Source organism: Oncorhynchus kisutch, linkage group LG18 (genome assembly GCF_002021735.2).
Source record: "Oncorhynchus kisutch isolate 150728-3 linkage group LG18, Okis_V2, whole genome shotgun sequence".
NCBI lineage: Eukaryota > Metazoa > Chordata > Actinopteri > Salmoniformes > Salmonidae > Oncorhynchus > Oncorhynchus kisutch.
Window position 1 is genome coordinate 45,983,937 of NC_034191.2, and position 18,434 is coordinate 46,002,370.

At 42.7% G+C, this 18,434-nt stretch overlaps 1 protein-coding gene across 5 annotated transcripts in view; it reads left to right on the forward strand.

Annotated features, from left to right (window-relative positions):
• Window positions 1-18,434, forward strand: part of dock10 (dedicator of cytokinesis 10) — a 191,852-nt gene that overhangs the window by 76,773 nt on the left and 96,645 nt on the right. For 2 of the 5 annotated variants that reach the window (XM_020507578.2, XM_020507577.2), the window contains 2 exons: window positions 11,522-11,641; window positions 12,796-12,885. In XM_020507578.2, coding sequence (XP_020363167.1) covers window positions 11,522-11,641; window positions 12,796-12,885 — 210 coding nt within the window. Of the gene's footprint in view, window positions 1-5,937; window positions 6,174-11,521; window positions 11,642-12,795; window positions 12,886-18,434 lie in introns of those variants that run through there. The other 3 variants (XM_020507580.2, XM_020507582.2, XM_020507579.2) reach the window with 3 other exon arrangements.

Here is an 18,434-nt window from a genome sequence, read left to right on the forward strand (position 1 = left end):
TAAATAGCATCAGTGTATGTGCACATTTTTAGATTGATCCAATGAACTATTGCATTTCTGTTCAAAATTGTGTATCAAGACTGCCCAAATTTGCCTAATTTGTTTATGAATAACTTTGCATGTTCAAAATTGTGCACTCTCCTCAAACAGTGTTACGAATCCCTTTTGGCCCGACAGTCTAGGGGGGATGGTAATGAGACCCGTAACATAACTCATGCAAATTATAATTGTGACAAAGTAAAAGTGTGAACGAAATAACCAGGACAACTGAAATCTACCGTCAAACTCAAAGTTTATTTATAAACACACGGTAATGGGGGGAGCAGGAAAAGGGGCTGAGCTGGACCCAAGGAAAGAAACAAATATACAAAAACACCCCTAAGCTAGACTAGCCTACTTTAACAACAGCTAACTAACTAACCAAAAATACAGTGGGTGGTCCGCCCAGTTCTAACTAGTGTATTTAACAAAGTTCACCTACGGGTAGTGTATGCCCATGGGCGACTTGTCTTGGTTTCCCCCTTTTCCCACCAGCAACAAACAAACACCATAACCAAAACAATACTCACAGGTGATGACAAAGTGCTATGGAGGTGCTCAAACAAAAGAGAGGTTTAAGACAAAGAGAGAGTGAAACACAGAGATCTACATACATGGCATTTACAGAGAGATTGAGCTAGCTCTAGAGCAAACAAATGATGGGGTTTTTAAACCATGGGGAAGGAACTGTGATAGGGTAGTAAATAGGAGGAGGTGTGTCTTCTGATTGATTATTGATTGTTGACTGATTGGGGAGTGATGATTTTCACCTGTGAGGGGAGAAGGAGAGAAAAGAAACACACACACACAGGATACACACACACAGGATAACTGTAGCCGTAACACTTGTATCCGTAACAAATGGCATGGTATTATTTCACTGTAATAGCTACTGTAAATTGGACAGTGCAGTTAGATTAACAAGAACTTAAGCTTTCTGCCAATATCAGATATGTCTATGTCCTGGGAAATGTTATTGTTAATTACAACCTCATGTTAATCGCATTAGCCTACGTTAGCTCAACCGTCCTGTGGAAGGGACACCGATCCCGAAGAAGACATCAAAACTATGAAATAACACATGGAATCATGTAGAAACCTAACAAGTGTTAAACAAATAAAAATATATTTTATATTTTTGATTCTTCAAAGTAGCCACCCTTTATGGAATACATTTAAATTAATGTGTGATTTGTTAAAATTTGTGGAATTTATTTCCTTCTTAATGCGTTTGAGCCAATCAGTTGTGTTGTGACAAGGTAGGAGTGGTATACAGAAGATAGCCCTATTTGGTAAAAGACCAAGTCCATATTATGACAAGAACATCTTAAATAAGCATAGAGAAACAACAGTCCATTACTTTAAGACATGAAAGTCAGTCAGTCTGGAAAATGTCAAGAACTTTTAAAGTTTCTTCAAGTGCAGTCGCAAAAACCATCAAGCGCTATGATGAAACTGGCTCTCACGAGGACCGCCACAGGAAAGGAAGACCCAGAGTTATCTGCTGCAGAGGATAAGTTAATTAGTTACCAGCCTCAGAAATTGCAGCCCAAATAAATGCTTCACAGAATTCAAGTAATAGACAGACCTCAACATCAACTGTTCAGAGGAGACTGCATTAATCAGGCCTTCATGGTCAAATTGCTGCAAAGAAACCACTACTAAAGGACACCAATAAGAAGAAGAGACTTGTTTGGGTGAAGAGAAAAAGCAATGGACATTAGACTGGTGGAAATCTGTCCTTTGGTCTGAGTCCAATTTGAGCTTTTTGGTTCCAACCGCCGTGTCTTTGTGAGACGCAGAGTAGGTGAACGGATGGTCTCCGCATGTGTGGTTCCCACCGTAAAGCATGGAGGATGAGGTGTGATGGTGTGGGGGTGCTTTCCAGGTAAATCTGTCTGATTGATTTAGAATTCAAGGCACACTTAACCAGCATGGTTAACAGCATTCTGCAGTGATACACCATCCCATCTGGTTTGCACTTAGTAGGACTATCATTTGTTTTTCAACAGGACAATGACCCAACACACCTCCAGGATGTGTAAGGGCTATTTGACCAACAAGGAGAGTGATGGATTGCTGCATCAGATGACCTGGCCTCCACAATCACCTGACCTCAACCCAATTGAGATGGTTTGGGATGAGTCGGACCGCAGAGTGAAGGAAAAGCAGCCAACAAGTGCTCAGCATATGTTGCAACTCCTTCAAGACTGTTGGAAAAGCATTCAAGGTGAAGCTGGTTGAGAGAATGCCAAGAGTTTGCAAAGCTGTCATCAAAAGGTGGCTACTTTGAAGAATCTAAAATCCTAAATATATTTTAATTTGTTTAACACTTTATTGGTTACTACATGATTCCATATGTGTTATTACATAGTTTTGATGTCTTCACTATTATTCTACACTGTAGAAAATGGTAAAATAACTTTCACAGGTTCTCTATATGCTTGGAGTCAAGAACCAGGTGCAGAAGGTGAGTTTAGTGATAAGAAAGGCAGATAAACAATAACAGGAGAAGCGTACTGACCAAAACCAAAACTGCCTTGATGACTGAGGCTACTGAGTGCTACATAAAGGGAGATGAATCATGGTGATGATGATGCCCAGGTGTGTGTAACGATGGGGAGCAGGTGTGCGTAATGATGATGCCAGGACCAGTTGTTAGTAGAGTCGAGTGCCGGAGCGGGAGTAGGCATAACAGTGATGAAGACATGGCAGTCTCATTGTAGGTGAGGTATGCAAAATGGTTCAATTTTGAGCACCTTTATCTCCTGAATGTTTTGGCATCCAAATGTGAAAAACTGAAATCTAATGGCAATAGCCCTATACTAACATATGCCTGGAGAGTTGTCGAGGTGTGTGTCCCAAATGGCACCCTATTATTCCCTATATAGTGCACTACTTTTGTCTAGTGTCCTATTGGCCCTCGTCAAAAGTAATGCACTATATATTGAATAGGGTGCCATTTTGGATGTAACCCTCGTCTCCTCTCTCTCATTCAGTGTCGGTCAATGACTCTTCCTGTAACCCCTATCAGCATCATTCTTCTCATGTGTTGGTTTGTGTCAAAGTCATGCTGCATTACAGTTTTAAACTCTTGGTGGTGTATTTTTGGTGCTTTTCCCCGGTGTTGTATTGACCACCAATGAATGGAGAGAGTAAAATCGATTGCATTTTCTCCCCTTTTTAAATGATCAATAACATAAGATCTTACAGTAGCTTATGTAATCAGGTTAACAGCACTCAGACTCCGGTTGCTTCCCAAATGGCACCCTATTCTCTATATAGTGCACTACTTTTGACCGAGCCCTGGTCAAAATTACAGTAGTACACCATGTAGGGCGTGGGACAAAGGCTCAGAGGCTGTGACGCAACAGGGTCAGTTCCTCAAACTGGTTGGCAGCTGACAGCTCTCAGTTCTGCAATGAAATTTCATCAAGGGTAGTGCGTGTGTGTGTGTGAGTGTGTGTGGATGGGGTGGCTGGGGGTAGTGTGCGCGCGTTCGTGCTTGCATGTATGTACAGTACCAGTCAAACGTTTGGACACACTACCCCCCGCATTCCAGGTGACTACCTCATGATTTCTGCTTTCCAGGTGACTACCTCATGAAGCTGGTTGAGAGAATGTCAAGAGTGTGCAAAGCTGTCATCAAGGCAAAGGGTGGCTACTTTGAAGAATCTCAAATATAAATATATTTAGATTTGTTTAACACTTTTTTGGTTACTACATGATTCCATATGTGTTATTTCATAGTTTTGATGTCTTCACTATTATTCTACAATGTAGAACCTAGTAAAAATAAAGAAAAACCCTTGAATGAGTAGGTGTGTCCAAACTTTTGACAGGGACTGTATGTATGTACAGTGCTTCAGAAAGTAATCGCACCCCTTGACTTTTTCCACATTTTGTTGTGTTACAGCCTGAATTTAAAATTGATAACATTGAGATCTATTGTCAGTCAAAGAAATGTCAAAGTGCAATTATGTTTTTCGATTTCTTTTACAAATTAATAAAAAAGGAAAAGCTGAAATGTCTTGAATCAGTAAGTATTCAAGTATTTAGGCAAGCCTAAATAAGTTCAGGAGTACACATTTGCTCAACAAGTCACATAAGTTGCATAGACTCACTCTGTGTGCAATAATAGTGTTAAACATTTTTGAATGACTACCTCATCTCTGTACCCCACACATAAAATTATCTGTAAGGTCCGTGAATTTCAAACACATTCAACCACACAGACCAGTGAGGTTTTCCAATGCCTAGCAAAGAAGGACAGCTATTGGTAGATAGGTAAGAAATAAAAAAGCAAACATTCAATATCCCTTTCAGCATGGTGATGTTATTAATTACACTTTGGATGGTGTATCAATACACCCAGTCACAGTAAAGATACAGGTGTCCTTCCTAACTCAGTTGCCGAAGAGGAAAGAAGCCGCTCAGGGATTTCACCATGAGGCCAATGGTGACTTTAAAACAATTAGAGTTTAATGGCTGTGATAGGATAAAACTGAGGATGGATCAACAACATTGTACTTACTCCACAATACTAACCTAAACGACAGAGTGAAAAGAAGGAAGCCTGTATAGAATAAAAATATTCCAAAGCATGCTTCCTCTTTGCAACAAGGCACTAAAGTAATACTGCAAAAAATGTGGCAACGTAATTAACTTTTTGGCCTGAATACAAAGTGTTAAGTTTGAGGCAAATCCAATACAGCAATTACTGAGTACCACTCTCCATATTTTCGACCACAGTAGTGGCTGCATCTTGTTATGGGTATGCTTGTAATCGTTAAGCATTAAAAAAAATGGAATGGTGCTAAGCACAGGTTAAATCCAAGAGGAAACCCTGATTCAGTCTGCTTTCCACCAGACACTGGGAGATTAATTCACCTTTCAGTAGGGTGAAAGGCCAAATCTACGCTGGAGTTGCTTGCCAAGAAGGCAGTGAATGTCCTGAGTGGCTGAGTTATAGTTTTGACTTAAATCTGCTTGAAAATCTATGGCAAGACCTGGAAATGGTTGTCTAGCAATGATCAACAACCGAGTCTTACCCATTTTTAATTCAGGCTGTAAAACAAAATATTTGGAATACATTGAGTACTTTCTGAAGGAAGTAGCCTTGAGGTTTAGAGCGTTGGGCCAGAAACCGAATGGTTGCTGGTTTGAAACTCTGAGCTAGCTAGGTGAAAATGATGTCGATGTGCCCTTGAGCAAGGCACTTAACTCCTGTAAGTCGCTCTGGATAAGAGCGTCTGCTAAATAACTAAAATGTAAATGCGTGTCCTCGCACGCATTTATTGGTCTTGGTTTATAAATACACCCCCTCTCTGGCAAATAAAGGAAGTTGTAGTTTACACACATCGGATGCACACGTATAGGCCCTGCCTTTGAGTGTGCATGCGTGTTTGTGATTAGAAAGAGAGTGAGAGGGTGTGGCATTGATTACAACCAAGGAGACGAGATCATAATTGAGTGTCAGAACAGCAGTTTGTAAGAATTCAGTTGTGTGACGTAGCGGGGAGATGTCAGTCTAGTCTAGACCAATGTGTCTACGTACTGTAGTGTCAGTATTACAGAGCTGTACTTCCACTACAAAGTATTGCCCTGTAATGTTACTATGGCTACTGTATCTAATACAGTATATTAATAATGATGATTGAATTAATGCCATTTATCAGATGTTTTTTATCTAAGGTGACTTATAGTAGTGGTTGCATACATTTTCACATGGGCGGCCCCAGCGGGCATCCAGCCCAAAAATGTGGTGAGAGTAAGAACAAAGATAGAGAGAGTCTTCAGAGAGAAACGGAAGAGAGACAGATTTGGTGGTTGGATTTTTTTCTCAGTTTTCCCTTGCTGCACCTCCTCTGTCACCGTGTGACATCAAGCATCTACTTCCTCCTTGGGCACCACCCGCTCCGACAGGTCTCACACACCCTTCAATGGACCTTCTGCTTCTGCCTGCTGGAACACATGTCCTGTCCGTGTCCCCGTCTCTACCCGTGTCATCGGCATCCGTGTGCAGTCTCCTGTTTTGAGTCAGGATGAGCTTCAGGAGTAAGATCACATTCCGAAAGAAGACCAGGGACCATAAGAGCAGGCGTGTGCGGAACGATTTCAACCGTCTGAGCGTCGTATGTATGCTGTCTCTCTCGTGCAGTGCCGTATCTTTGTGTTTTTATTGCCCTGGGCTTCCTTTTCCTCTCTGTTGCACTTGTCGATCTGGGGTGAAGTTCACCTAGGTAAAGATCTAGAATCAGCTTCGAATTCCTAACCTTAATCATGAGTGGGTGAAAAGGCAAAACTGACCCAAGTCTCTATCGGCAACTTCACTCTACACCGCATCTGTCTGTCAAAATGAGGCTAACCGATATGGCACAGGTTGGAGTTGGACATTGCTAGCCTTAGCCTAATACTAGTTAGCCAGTGACTCTCTATTTGACTATCTGATCGGTGTGTTCATACACCGATGCACATAGTATTGCTCCCTATGTGTATCGGAGTTTCTATCCAGTGGAGTGGCCATTTACAGTGCATTGCAAAAGTATTCATTTCCTTTGGCTTTTTTCCTATTTTGTTCCATTACAACCTGTCACTTAAATAGATTTTTATTTGGATTTCATGTAATGGACATACACAAAATAGTTCAAATTGGTTAAGTGAAATTTAAAAAATTACTTGTTCAAAAAATAAATGAGTAAATAATGGAAAAGTGGTGCGTGCGTATGTATTCACCCCCTTTGCTATGAAGCCCCAAATGAGATCTGATGCAACCAATTACCTTCAGAAGTCAAATAATTAGTTAGATTGCACACAGGTGGACTTTATTTAATTGTCACATGATCTCAGTATATATACACCTGTTCTGAAAGGCCCCAGAGTCTGCAACACCACTAAGCAAGCGGCACCATAAAGACCAAGGAGCTCTCCGTACAGGTCAGGGACAAAGTTCTGGAGAAGTACAGATCAGGGTTGGGGACTAAAATTTAGCTTTTTGGCCATCAAGGAAAATGCTATGTCTGGCGCAAACCCAACACCTCTCATCACCCCGAGAATACCATCCCCATAGTGAAGCATGGTGGTGGCAGCATCATGCTGTGGGGATGTTTTCCATCGGCAGGTACTGGTCAGAATTGAAGGAATGATGGATGGCGATAAATACAAGGAAATTCTTGAGGGAAACCTGTTTGTCTTTCAGAGATTTGAGACTGGGGTGGAGGTTCACCTTCCAGCAGGACAATGAGCCTAAGCATACTGCTAAAGCAACACTTGAGTGGTTTAAGGGGAAACATTTAAATGTCTTGGAATGGCCAAGTCAAAGCCCAGACCTCAATCCAATTGAGAATCTGTGGAATGACTTAAAGATTGCTGTACACCAGCGGAACCCATCCAACTTGAAGGAGCTGGAGCAGTTTTGCCTTGAAGAATGGGCAAAAATCCCAGTGGCTAGATGTGCCAAGCTTATAGAGACATACCCCAAGAGACTTGCAGCTGTAATTGCTGCAAAAGGTGGCTATACATACTGTTGAATTCGGACGTTTACATACACCTTAGCCAAATACATTTAAACTCCGTTTTTGACATTTCATCCGAGTAAAATTACGTGTCTTAGGTTAGTTAGGATCACCACTTTATTTTAATGTGAAATGTCAGCATAATAGTAGAATGATTTATTTCAGCTTTTATTTCTTTCATCACATTCCCAGTGGGTCAGAAGTTTACATACACTCAATTAGTATTTGGTAGCATTGCCTTTAAATTGTTTAACTTGGGTCAAGTGTTTCGGGTAGCCATCCACAAGCTTCCCACAAAAAGTTTGGTGAATTTTGTACCAGACTTGTTGAGGTCTATAATTTATTTTGGTCTTGGCTGATTACTTTTGATTTTCCCATGATGTCAAGCAAAGAGGCATTGAGTTTGATGGTAAGCCTTGAAATACATCAACAGATACACCTCCAGTTGACTTAAATTATGTCATTTAGCCTATCAGAAGCTTCTAAAGCCATGGCATCATTTTCTGGAATTTTTCAAGCTGTGTAAAGGCACAGTCAACTTAATGTATGTAAACTTCTGACCCACTGGAATTGTGATGCAGTGAATTATGAGTGAAATAATCTGTCTGTAAACAATTGATGGAAAAATGACTTTTGTCATTCACAAAGTAGATGTCCTAACCGACTTGCCAAAACTATAGTTTGTTAACAAGAAATTTGTGGAGTGGTTAAAAAACGAGTTTTAATGACTCAAACCTAAGTGTATGTAAACTTCAGACTTCAGCTGTAGTATTGACTTTGGGGAGGGGGGGGGGGGTAAATAGTTACTCACGCTCAAGTTTTCAGATTTTTTTTGGTCTTTTATTTTTTGTTTGTTTCACAAGAAAAATATTTTCCATCTTCAAAGTGGAATCTTCATGTTGTGTAAATCGAATGATACAAACCATCCAAAAATACATTTTAATTCTAGGTTGTAAGGCAATAAAATAGGAAACATGCCAAGGTGGGTGAATACTTTTGCAAGCCACTTTACAGTTTAGTCATTTAGCAGACATTCTTATCCAGATCATTTAAATAAATATCCCTATTTGTTCATACTGGTCCCCCATGGGAATCACACCCACAATCCTGGCATTGCAAGTGCTGAGCTCTACCAACTAAGCCACACAGGACTACAATCTACAATCAGCATGGGATCTATATGTTCACAACATTTCAACTGGAGCTATGAGTTTGTCAGCAGGGGACTTTTACACCTCTATACGTACGTCCGATTTGTACAAATGCTCTGCAACATCTTGACCGTATTGGTGTGATGTTGTCTGGGGGAATATCGGTGCCCAACGTGTAGGTGTCATGTAGCATGTCTCAAGCTGCTTGGAGATGTGATAAAACGCCCACTACAACACACTCTATAGTCCCAGTCATTACTGAGCTGTTGTGTTACTGAGCCGATAGTACTTCAGGTGTCAGGGAAGGTAAAGTCCCTATATGACGCTAAGATTGCTTCGGCTGACTCTTATCGGGTAAGTAGTGCCTATTTCCTTCCACTTTGTTGTGGAATTACCCCAGCGGTTTTGTCTATGTCTCAATGACACCCTACTCCCTCTGTAGTGCACTACCTTTGACCAGAATAAAAGGGGACCAAAACTAAGGGGGTACCATTTGACCTCTCAGTGCCTCTGGTCAGGTCAAATCAAAACGGAATGGGCCAAACCCACAGTGGTGCTCAGTAGGGTGATCAGAGTATGAAAGACTGTTGTTAATGTGTTTCTCTGCCCCTGCCACCGGTCCGTCTGTGTGCTAAGATCCCTACTGGCTGGAAACACAAAGGGAAGTTAATATTTGTTTTATGTTCATTTTGACATTTCGGCTGAAAACCACCTTCAGGCATATGACGTTAGATACAGTGCCTTGCGAAAGTATTCAGCCCTCTTGAACTTTGCGACCTTTTGCCACATTTCAGGCTTCAAATATAAAGATATAAAACTGTATTTTTTTGTGAAGAATCAACAACAAGTGGGACACAATCATGAAGTGGAACGACATTTATTGGATATTTCAAACTTTTTTAACAAATCAAAAACTGAAAAATTGGGCGTGCAAAATTATTCAAGGGGGCCGAATACTTTCGCAAGGCACTGTATATATTTTTGTCGGTTTTATTTATTATATTGAGATTGGGCAGTGAAGAGGGCTAGAGGAGACATCAAAGGTAGGATAGATTGGGAGGCAGATTGGAAACCCATGCCGACTGGTGGCGTTGGCTAAATGTGTGTCCCGGGCTGGGTACGCCACACTAACCGCTGGACCACTATCCGCAGGCCGCTCAGGCAAAAGATATTGTCTTGGTAGATATTTCTGTGAGGTTGACAAATTCAATTGTCCTCAGCGGTAATTCTCTCTAACAGTCGGGCACAGTTAAAGAAAAACATTTTTTAAATTTATTTTTTTAACAGTGGAATCACAACAAGATCCTTCCTCACAACAAAAGATTGTTATGATTCTGTGTGTTTTGCAGTCTTTCGTTTTTCTGTCACGTTCTTTGCCATGCTTTTATTCCTCACTGACTGCTTGCTTCAACCGCTTTCCCTTATGTGTCAGGGGCGTGTTCACTAGGAATCAAACTGAAGCAAATGGTGTGGGACCTAGCTGAACTTGTCTGATTAGAAACCCTTTTTCCTTAAAAAAATAAAATTAATTTGCTACGATGTGCCCTAAAGAATACACCCCTGGTCTAACTGAACAGAGGCTCGTGGTCGGAACGCAGGAGAAAACATCCCGCAGTGGGCGTGTCAACAGAGAGAACACAGGTCATCAGTTTTCCACCCCTCTGACCGCAGTTTGTGTTAGCGGTGATGAATAAGACGTGCTGCTTTCCTTTGAGGACCCGAAATAGCCTCGTCTCATCACGTGCAGTCCAATTCGCTTTCTGTGAAACGCTCTGTCCGGACGGGATTGTTGAGACCATTTGCTGTGCAGATGTGCAGCCTAACCCATAACCTAAAACGTATTGTAAAACTTCTGGCTTTGTACTATATCAGCCTACGGTCATTTCAGAGCTTGAATCTCTGATGTAATCGATTGAAATACTAATAGGTGAGGTTGAACCTATCATTAAATATGTTTTCTGAGCTAATGTAATATATTCTTCTCTGTCAGTAAAACGGTTTCCCTCAACATGTTTTTGGTTTGGTTTGGCACATGACATGTAACCCACTTCATCCTCTATTTTACTTCTCTCTTCCCCGCCCCTCTAGGCTGGGGTCCGCGTTCCAAATGGCACCCTCTTCCCCTAATATAGTGCACTACTCTTGGCCAGGGCCCGTAGGGAATGGGGTGCCGTTTGGGACACAGACTTGGTGTTTACGTAGCTGATCCAATGGTGACAGTCTAAACACAGGAAGTGAGGTGGTGGCTCTAGCTCGTTTGTTTTTCTTCATGCCTTGCAAAAAAAATGATTCATGCCCGTCCGGTGAAAGATAAACAGATGTCCTGGGGTTTAGACTATTTGCCTAGCTACACCGTTTGTCTCGTGTTCGGTTTGAAGAACACTTGTTGACTGGCTGACTTTTCTCAGTGTATATGACGTGACTGCTGAGTGTTTTGGGTATCAGCGCAGTTCAGAGAGGTTTATAAGTCAGGATTGTAGAATGGTATAGAAGAAAAATGTTAGCGTGGTGTCGCTGCCTGTGTGCCTGTCTGTCTGTCTCGCAGTGTGTTACAGCAGGATAAGTCCTAGATGTAGAAGACTTTTCTGTGTTACCTAATAGTTGAATATGTTGGATATTCCATGGTGTGACTGTTACAGTGGTCATCATATGTATGGTTGACTGCGCGATTCTGATAATGTGTGTGTGTGTGTGTTTGGACCGGGATTTGAATCCTGCGTCCGCCGCTTTCTCATCTGTGTTTCCCCAAGTAGTACCCAAGTGTTTATTTCACTTCCATATGGGATAAGTCAAGTAAAATGTGTGCGTGTGTTCCAGCAGGAGAAACCCAAGCTGATAGACCCTCTGGACTATGAGGCTGTGATCTGTGACCTGGGAGATGAGCTGAAGGAAGACCCCCTCAGCGAGCTGTTCCTCTTCCCCGACAACGACTTCACGGTGGGTATCGAGCGTGTCACTGTGTGTGTGGGGGGTGGGGTGTGTGTGTGTCTGACTGTGTGTGCGTGTGTCTGGCTCCAATGTTTTTCGACAAGACAGACAGACAGACACACTTTCATTCTGAACCCCTCATTCCCCTAGTGCTTCTGCTCCGACAATGTCCTGTGGCTGTTTGCTCATTAGTGACTTAATTAGTGCGCTAATGTGACTCCTTAAGACCGCCACTTCACATTAACCGGTTTTAATTGGTTTTAGGGAAATGACTCGGCTCTCGGTCCCTGAGTTGATTTTTAAATGCCTGACTCTGCTACCGTGGTGCGCACGCACACACAGGCCCGGCAACCAAACAGTCCCTGTTTCATTTGCTGTCTCTCAACCTAATGGAAATTCCAATTCATTAGCTAATGGACAAACCTAATTCGCTTCCATAACCTAATAATGTTTTGGAACACCTTCCTTCCTGTGAGTGTGCTGTGTTTTAAACAGCTGACTTGCAGACCCAGTAAATCAGAACCAAGCGTTGATCAGAGCGGGAGCGGACTTGGCTGTTCTCTGTGTGTTGCGTCCCAAATGGCACCCTATCCCCCTATGTAGTGCACTACTTGGCCCTGGTCACAAGTAATACACTACATAGGGAATATGGTGCCATCAGTGAGAGCAGTATTTCTCCCAAAAATCTTTACTGCTAGGTATGGATGATATATTTGAGCCATTTTGAGCTGTTTTTTACCTCAATATTTATGATTGAATTATAACAGCAACGGAGCTCTTGGTCAGATGTTATTCGTCAAGTGCTGATGCACTGGAATAGGGCTCAGTGATCTGACTGTACATCCTGGTGGTAACGACTGTATCCTTAGATTTCCTATGTCCCCCTCAAGCATTTTCATGTTCAAACCTGCACATGTATCCTATCCCACTCTGCATGTGTCATCTTTTACCTAATCTCAGTAATCATAAAACCAGCTATCGCGTGAACTTTGACCTCTGGCCAGCTAGTGAATTTGGTTCTACGGGGAAAAGGCTGACATGTCAAGTCCACACCCCCTCCACCCCGACAGTCTTTCAGAGACAACCTTTTACCTGACATCAAACTGTCCCTCCCGCCTTGATGGTTCACCTCCAATGATTTCTCCTCCCCCTCTGTCTCCCAGGTGTCCACAGTGCCTCTGGAAAGACGGACACTGCAGTCCACTGTGCCCCAGGGGGCCGAGCTCCAGGCCGAGTGTCTGCTGGTCAGACAGGTGAGTGTGTGTGTGTGTGTGTGTGTGTGTGTGTGAGCTCCATGCTTAGTTGTGTGACTGCTTTGGTGCAGGGGAGGGCTATGGAGCAGGGCTGACTCCACATTCAGGCTGGCTGACTGGCAGGCAGCTAGGCTTGGTGTGGTGGTTGTGTGGGTAAGGGTCAGGACTACATGTAGTTGTTAGTTTACTTATCCTCAACACAGAGGTCAACATCATGAGCCCATAAGGCAGTGACATCAGGAGCACAGATGTGTTCTGTTCCTCCAGGAGCTGTGTGTGTTTCTGTGTACCTGCGAGCGTGTGTGTACGTGCGCACGTGCGTGTGAGAGAGAGGGATAGTTTCCAGCTAGCTCTATGATTGAGAGAGAGAGAGACAGACTGATGCATTCAATCACTCACTCACTCCTCCTTGGCCCATATATGAGAAAGTGACGAGCATGTATTCTTTACCCATGTCTGGGCGTTTACTGCTCCCCTTCTGAACGAGAGGGAAAGCGAAGTAAAGTTGTGCAGCTTGCTGCTGTATCATGTTTCTCTCCGTGGGAATCAACAGCATCTGGAAGGCGGGGGGGCTTTGACTGGACTTCTGCTTCCAATGGGCTCATCTATGGAGCTGAATCATGAGAGAGAGAGAATGCCCGCTAATTATGAATCATTTGAGAGAGAGAAAAGAGAGAGAGAGCGCCGATGCCCGCTAATTATCAAAATCCAGAAATGAGCCGTTCAATTCTACCACTCTAAAAGGAAACGATTCCCAAACCTTCCATAACAAAGCAATCACCTACAGAGAGATGAACCTGGAGAAGAGTCCCCTAAGCAAGCTGGTCCTGGGGCTCTGTTCACAAACACAAACAGACCCCACAGAGCCCCAGGACAGCAACACAATTAGACCCAACCAAATCATGAGGAAACAAAAAGATAATTACTTGACACATTGGAAAGAATTAATAAAAAAACTGAGCAAACTAGAATGCTATTTGGCCCTAAACAGAGAGTGCCAATAAAGCCCTTAAATTGAATTAGAGAGAGAGAGAGAGAGAGAGAGAGAGAGAGGGCGGGTGGGCGAAGGAGGGTGTGAGAGTGGGAGAGTGAGAGGAAATGTGCGAGAGGGTGAGAGGGAGGATGTGTGAGGGGGTGAGAGAGAGAGAGAGAGAGGGAGAGAGAGAGGGGAGGAGGGTGCGAGAGAGGGAAGGAGGGTGCGAGAGAGGGAAGGAGGGGGCGAGAGAGGGAAGGAGGGGGCGAGAGAGGGGGAAGGAGAGAGAGAGGGAAGGATGGGGAAAGAGAGGGAAGGAGGGGGCGAGAGAGAGGGAAGGAGGGGGCGAGAGAGAGAGGGAATGTGGGGGCAAAAGAGGGAAGAAGGGGGAGGAGGCGAGAGAGGGAAGGAGGGGGAGGGAGAGAGGGAAGGAGGGGGAGGGAGAGGGAGGAAGAGAGGAACATTTGGGGCGATGGAGTGGGGCGAGAGGGAAGGAGGGGGCGAGAGAGTGAGAGGGAGGGAAGAATGGGGAAAAAGAGGGTGCCATTTGGGACGCATATACAGACTGTGTGTGCATGTGCACCTGTTTTCATGCTCTTACGGTGACAAGTAATGTTTGATGGTGAGGCTGAGGTGAAAGGAAGGAAGTGATCAAATTAGCCACCCGTAGTCTCACTCACATCCTACTGTAGCAGCATCACTGCATATGGAAACACACCAGACACCACACCGTCACAGCTTACAGAAGATTGTGTGTGTGTGTGTGTGTGTGTGTGTGTGTGTGTGTGTGTGTGTGTGTGTGTGTGTGTGTGTGTGTGTGTGTGTGTGTGTGTGTGTGTGTGTGTGTGTGTGTGTGTGTGTGTGTGTGTGTGTGTGAGCTGGAAGACAGAGAATGGCTATTTAAGTATGTGTTCCCAGGAATGTGTTGTTGCCTTGTGGAAGTAAATATGCCCTGACAAAGGTCCAATTCCCAGGACCACAAATACAAATTCCATCTAGACACCGTTGCTCTAGAGCACACAAAAAACTATATGTACCTCGGCCTAAACATCAGCGCCACAGGTAACTTTCACAAAGCTGTGAGCGATCTGAGAGACAAGGCAAGAAGGGTCTTCTATGCCATCAAAAGGAACATAAAATGTGACTTACCAATTAGGATCTGACATAAAAATACTTGAATCAGATATAGAACCCATTCCCCTTTATGGTTGTGAAGTCTGGAGTCCGCTCACCAACTGGGACAAACAAAATGGGCCAAACACCAAATTGAGACTCTGCATTGCAGAATTCTGCAAAAATATCCTCTGTGTAAAACACCAAATAATGCACGCAGAGTAAAATTAGGCCGATAACCACTAATTATCAAAATCCAGAAAAGAGCTGTTAAATTCTACAACCACTTAAAAGGAAGCAATTCCCAAACCTTCCATAACAAAGCCATCACCTACAGAGAGATAAACCTGTCCTCTTTGCAAGCTCTGTTCACAAACACACCCCACAGAGCCCCAGAACAGCAACACAATTAGACCCAACCAAATCATTAGGGGGAAAAAAGATCATTACTTGACACATTGGAACGAATTTACCAAAAAAGAGAGCAAACTGGAATGCTATTTGGCCCTAAAACAGAGAGTACACAGTGGCAGAATACCTGACCACTGTGACTGACCCCAAATTAAGGAAATCTTTGTCTATGTACATACATAGCCTTGCTATTGAGAAAGCCCGCCTAAGGCAGACCTGGCTCTCAAGAGAAGACTATGTGCACACTGCCCACAAAATGAGGTGGAATCTGAGCTGCACTTCCTAACCTCCTGCCAAATATGTATGATCATATTAGAGACACATATTTCCCTCCGATTACACAGACCCACAAAGAATTTGAAAACAATCCAATTTTGCTAAACTCTGATATCTATTGGGTGAAATACCACAGTGTGTCATCACAGCAGCAATATTTGTGACCTGTTGCCACAAGAAAAGGGCAACAAGTGAAGAACAAACACCAATGTAAATACAACCTATATTTATGTTTATTTATTTTCCCTTTCATATTTTAACTATTTGCACATCATTACAGAACTGTATATTCGAGGACGACCGATGATTATTTTTCAACGCCGATCCGATACCGATTATTGGAGGACCAAAAAAGCTGTTATTTTAACTTAATATAATACATCAATAAAATCAATTTAGCCTCAAGTAAATAATGAAACATGTTCAATTTGGTTTAAATAATGCAAAAACAAAGTGTTGGAGAAGAAAGTAAAAGTGCAATATGTGCCATGTAAGAAAGCTAACATTTCAGTTCCTTGCTCAGAACATGAGAACATATGAACCACAAGCTGGTGGTTCCTTTTAACATGAGTCTTCAATATTCCTAGGTAAGAAGTTTTAGGTTGTAGTTATTATAGGAATTATAGGACTATTTCCCACTATAGGACTATTTCCCGCTATACTATTTGTATTTCATTAACCTTTGACTATTGGATGTTCTTATAAGCACTTTAGTATTGCCAGTGTAACAGTATAGCTTGGCTCGAACCAGGAACACATCGACAACAGCCACACTCAAAGCAGCGTTACCCATGCAGAGCAAGGGAAACAACCACAGGCTCAGAGCGAGTGACGTTTGAAACGCTATTAGCGCGCGCTACTAGCTAGCCATTTTACATCGGTTACACCAGCCTCATCTCGGGAGTTGATAGGCTTGAAGTCATAAACAGCGCAATGCTTAACGCACAACGAAGAGCTGCTGGCAAAACACACGAAAGTGCTGTTTGAATGAATGTTTACGCGCCTGCTTCTGCCTACCACCGTCAGATACTTGTATGCTTGTATGCTCAGTCAGATTATATGCAACGCAGGACACGCTAGATAATATCTAGTAATATCATTAACCATGTGTAGTTAACTAGTGATTATGATTGTTTTTTATAAGATAAGTTTAATGCTAGCTAGCAACTTACCTTGGCTTACTGCATTCGCGTAACAGGCAGTCTCCTTGTGGAGTGCAACGAGAGAGAGGCAGGTCAAAATTTGCTGTTGGACTAGTTAACTGTAGGGTTGCAAGATTGGATCCCCCGAGCTGACAAGGTGAAAATCTGTCGTTCTGCTCCTGAACGAGGCAGTTAACCCACCGTTCCTAGGCCGTCATTGAAAGTAAGAATGTGTTCTTAACTGACTTGCCTAGTTAAATAAAGGTATAAAAAATGTAATTAAAAAAATCGGCAAATCGGCGCCCAAAAATACAGATTTCCGTTTGTTATGAAAACTTGAAATCGGCCCTAATTAATCGGCCATTCCGATTAATCGGTCGACCTCTACTGTATATATATATATATATATATATATATATATATATACATAATATGACATTTGAATAGTCTTTATTCTTTTGTAACTTGGGTAATGTTTACTGTTAATTTTTTGTTTATTTAACTTTTGTTTATTATCTATTTCACTTGCTTTGGCAATGTAAACATACGTTTCCCATGCTAATAAAGCCCTTCAATTGAAAATTTATTTGAAATTTAATTGAGAGGAGAGGGAGTGGAGAGAGAGAGTGCGTGAGCATGTGTGTGTTTACGCGTGAGAGAGAGTGTGCTTGTGCACAGCTGAGCTCGCATATGTGCGTTTTGTGTGCACATGAGAGACCGAGAGAAGAGAGGGAGGGAGAGAAAGAAAGTCTGTAACTCAATCCCGTGGGACAGAATGTTAATTCAATTCTTCTCATGGTTTGATTCATCTAATCATGGATTCAATCTTGTAACTCTTTCAGCTTATGGGGCTCCAAGACGACCTGTGTGAAGCAAGCTAGGGCTGCAGAGTCTTTTTCCCTCAAAAAAAAATATGTTTTTGCAAGGCACGAAATAACGAGCTTAGAGCTACCACCTCACTTCCTGTGTTGACTCTGTCACCGCTGGATCAGCTACATAAACACCAAGGCTTGTGTCCCGAATGGCACCCTTTCCCCCGTGGACCCTGGTCAAAAGTAGTGCACTATGAAGGGAATAGGGTGCCATTTGAGACACCACCTTAATGTCGTAGAGGGAGGCAGACTCTGCAGCCCTAGCTTGCGTCACATTGGGTTGCATGAGGCCTGCTGCTCATGTAAAACAAAGCTGTACATTGCCTGTACATTACCATTACCTTGGATCTACTGATTTCAATGGAGAGGTGTGTGTGTGTGTGTGTGTGTGTGTGTGTGTGTGTGTGTGTGTGTGTGTGTGTGTGTGTGTGACCACTGTAGAGCTGTATAAGTTCCACGTTGTGACCGAGAGGTGATTTCAAGCATCAACTGCCCATGCCAAGACACACACACAAATCTCTTTTTGTTGATTGAGGACCTTTTTGCTGAGGAATGTGATTGTTTTTCATGTGTGTGTTTTCGATAGTTTAAATTTTTTTCTCTTAGTATTTGTATTTTCTGATGTATTTCCTATGTGTAATGTGTTGTGTAGTTGCAGGGCTCCCTTGCAAAAGAGACCATGGTCTCAATGCGACTCCCTGTTAAAATAAAGGTCAAATAAATGCATGAAATTAAACACACACACACACACACACACACGGT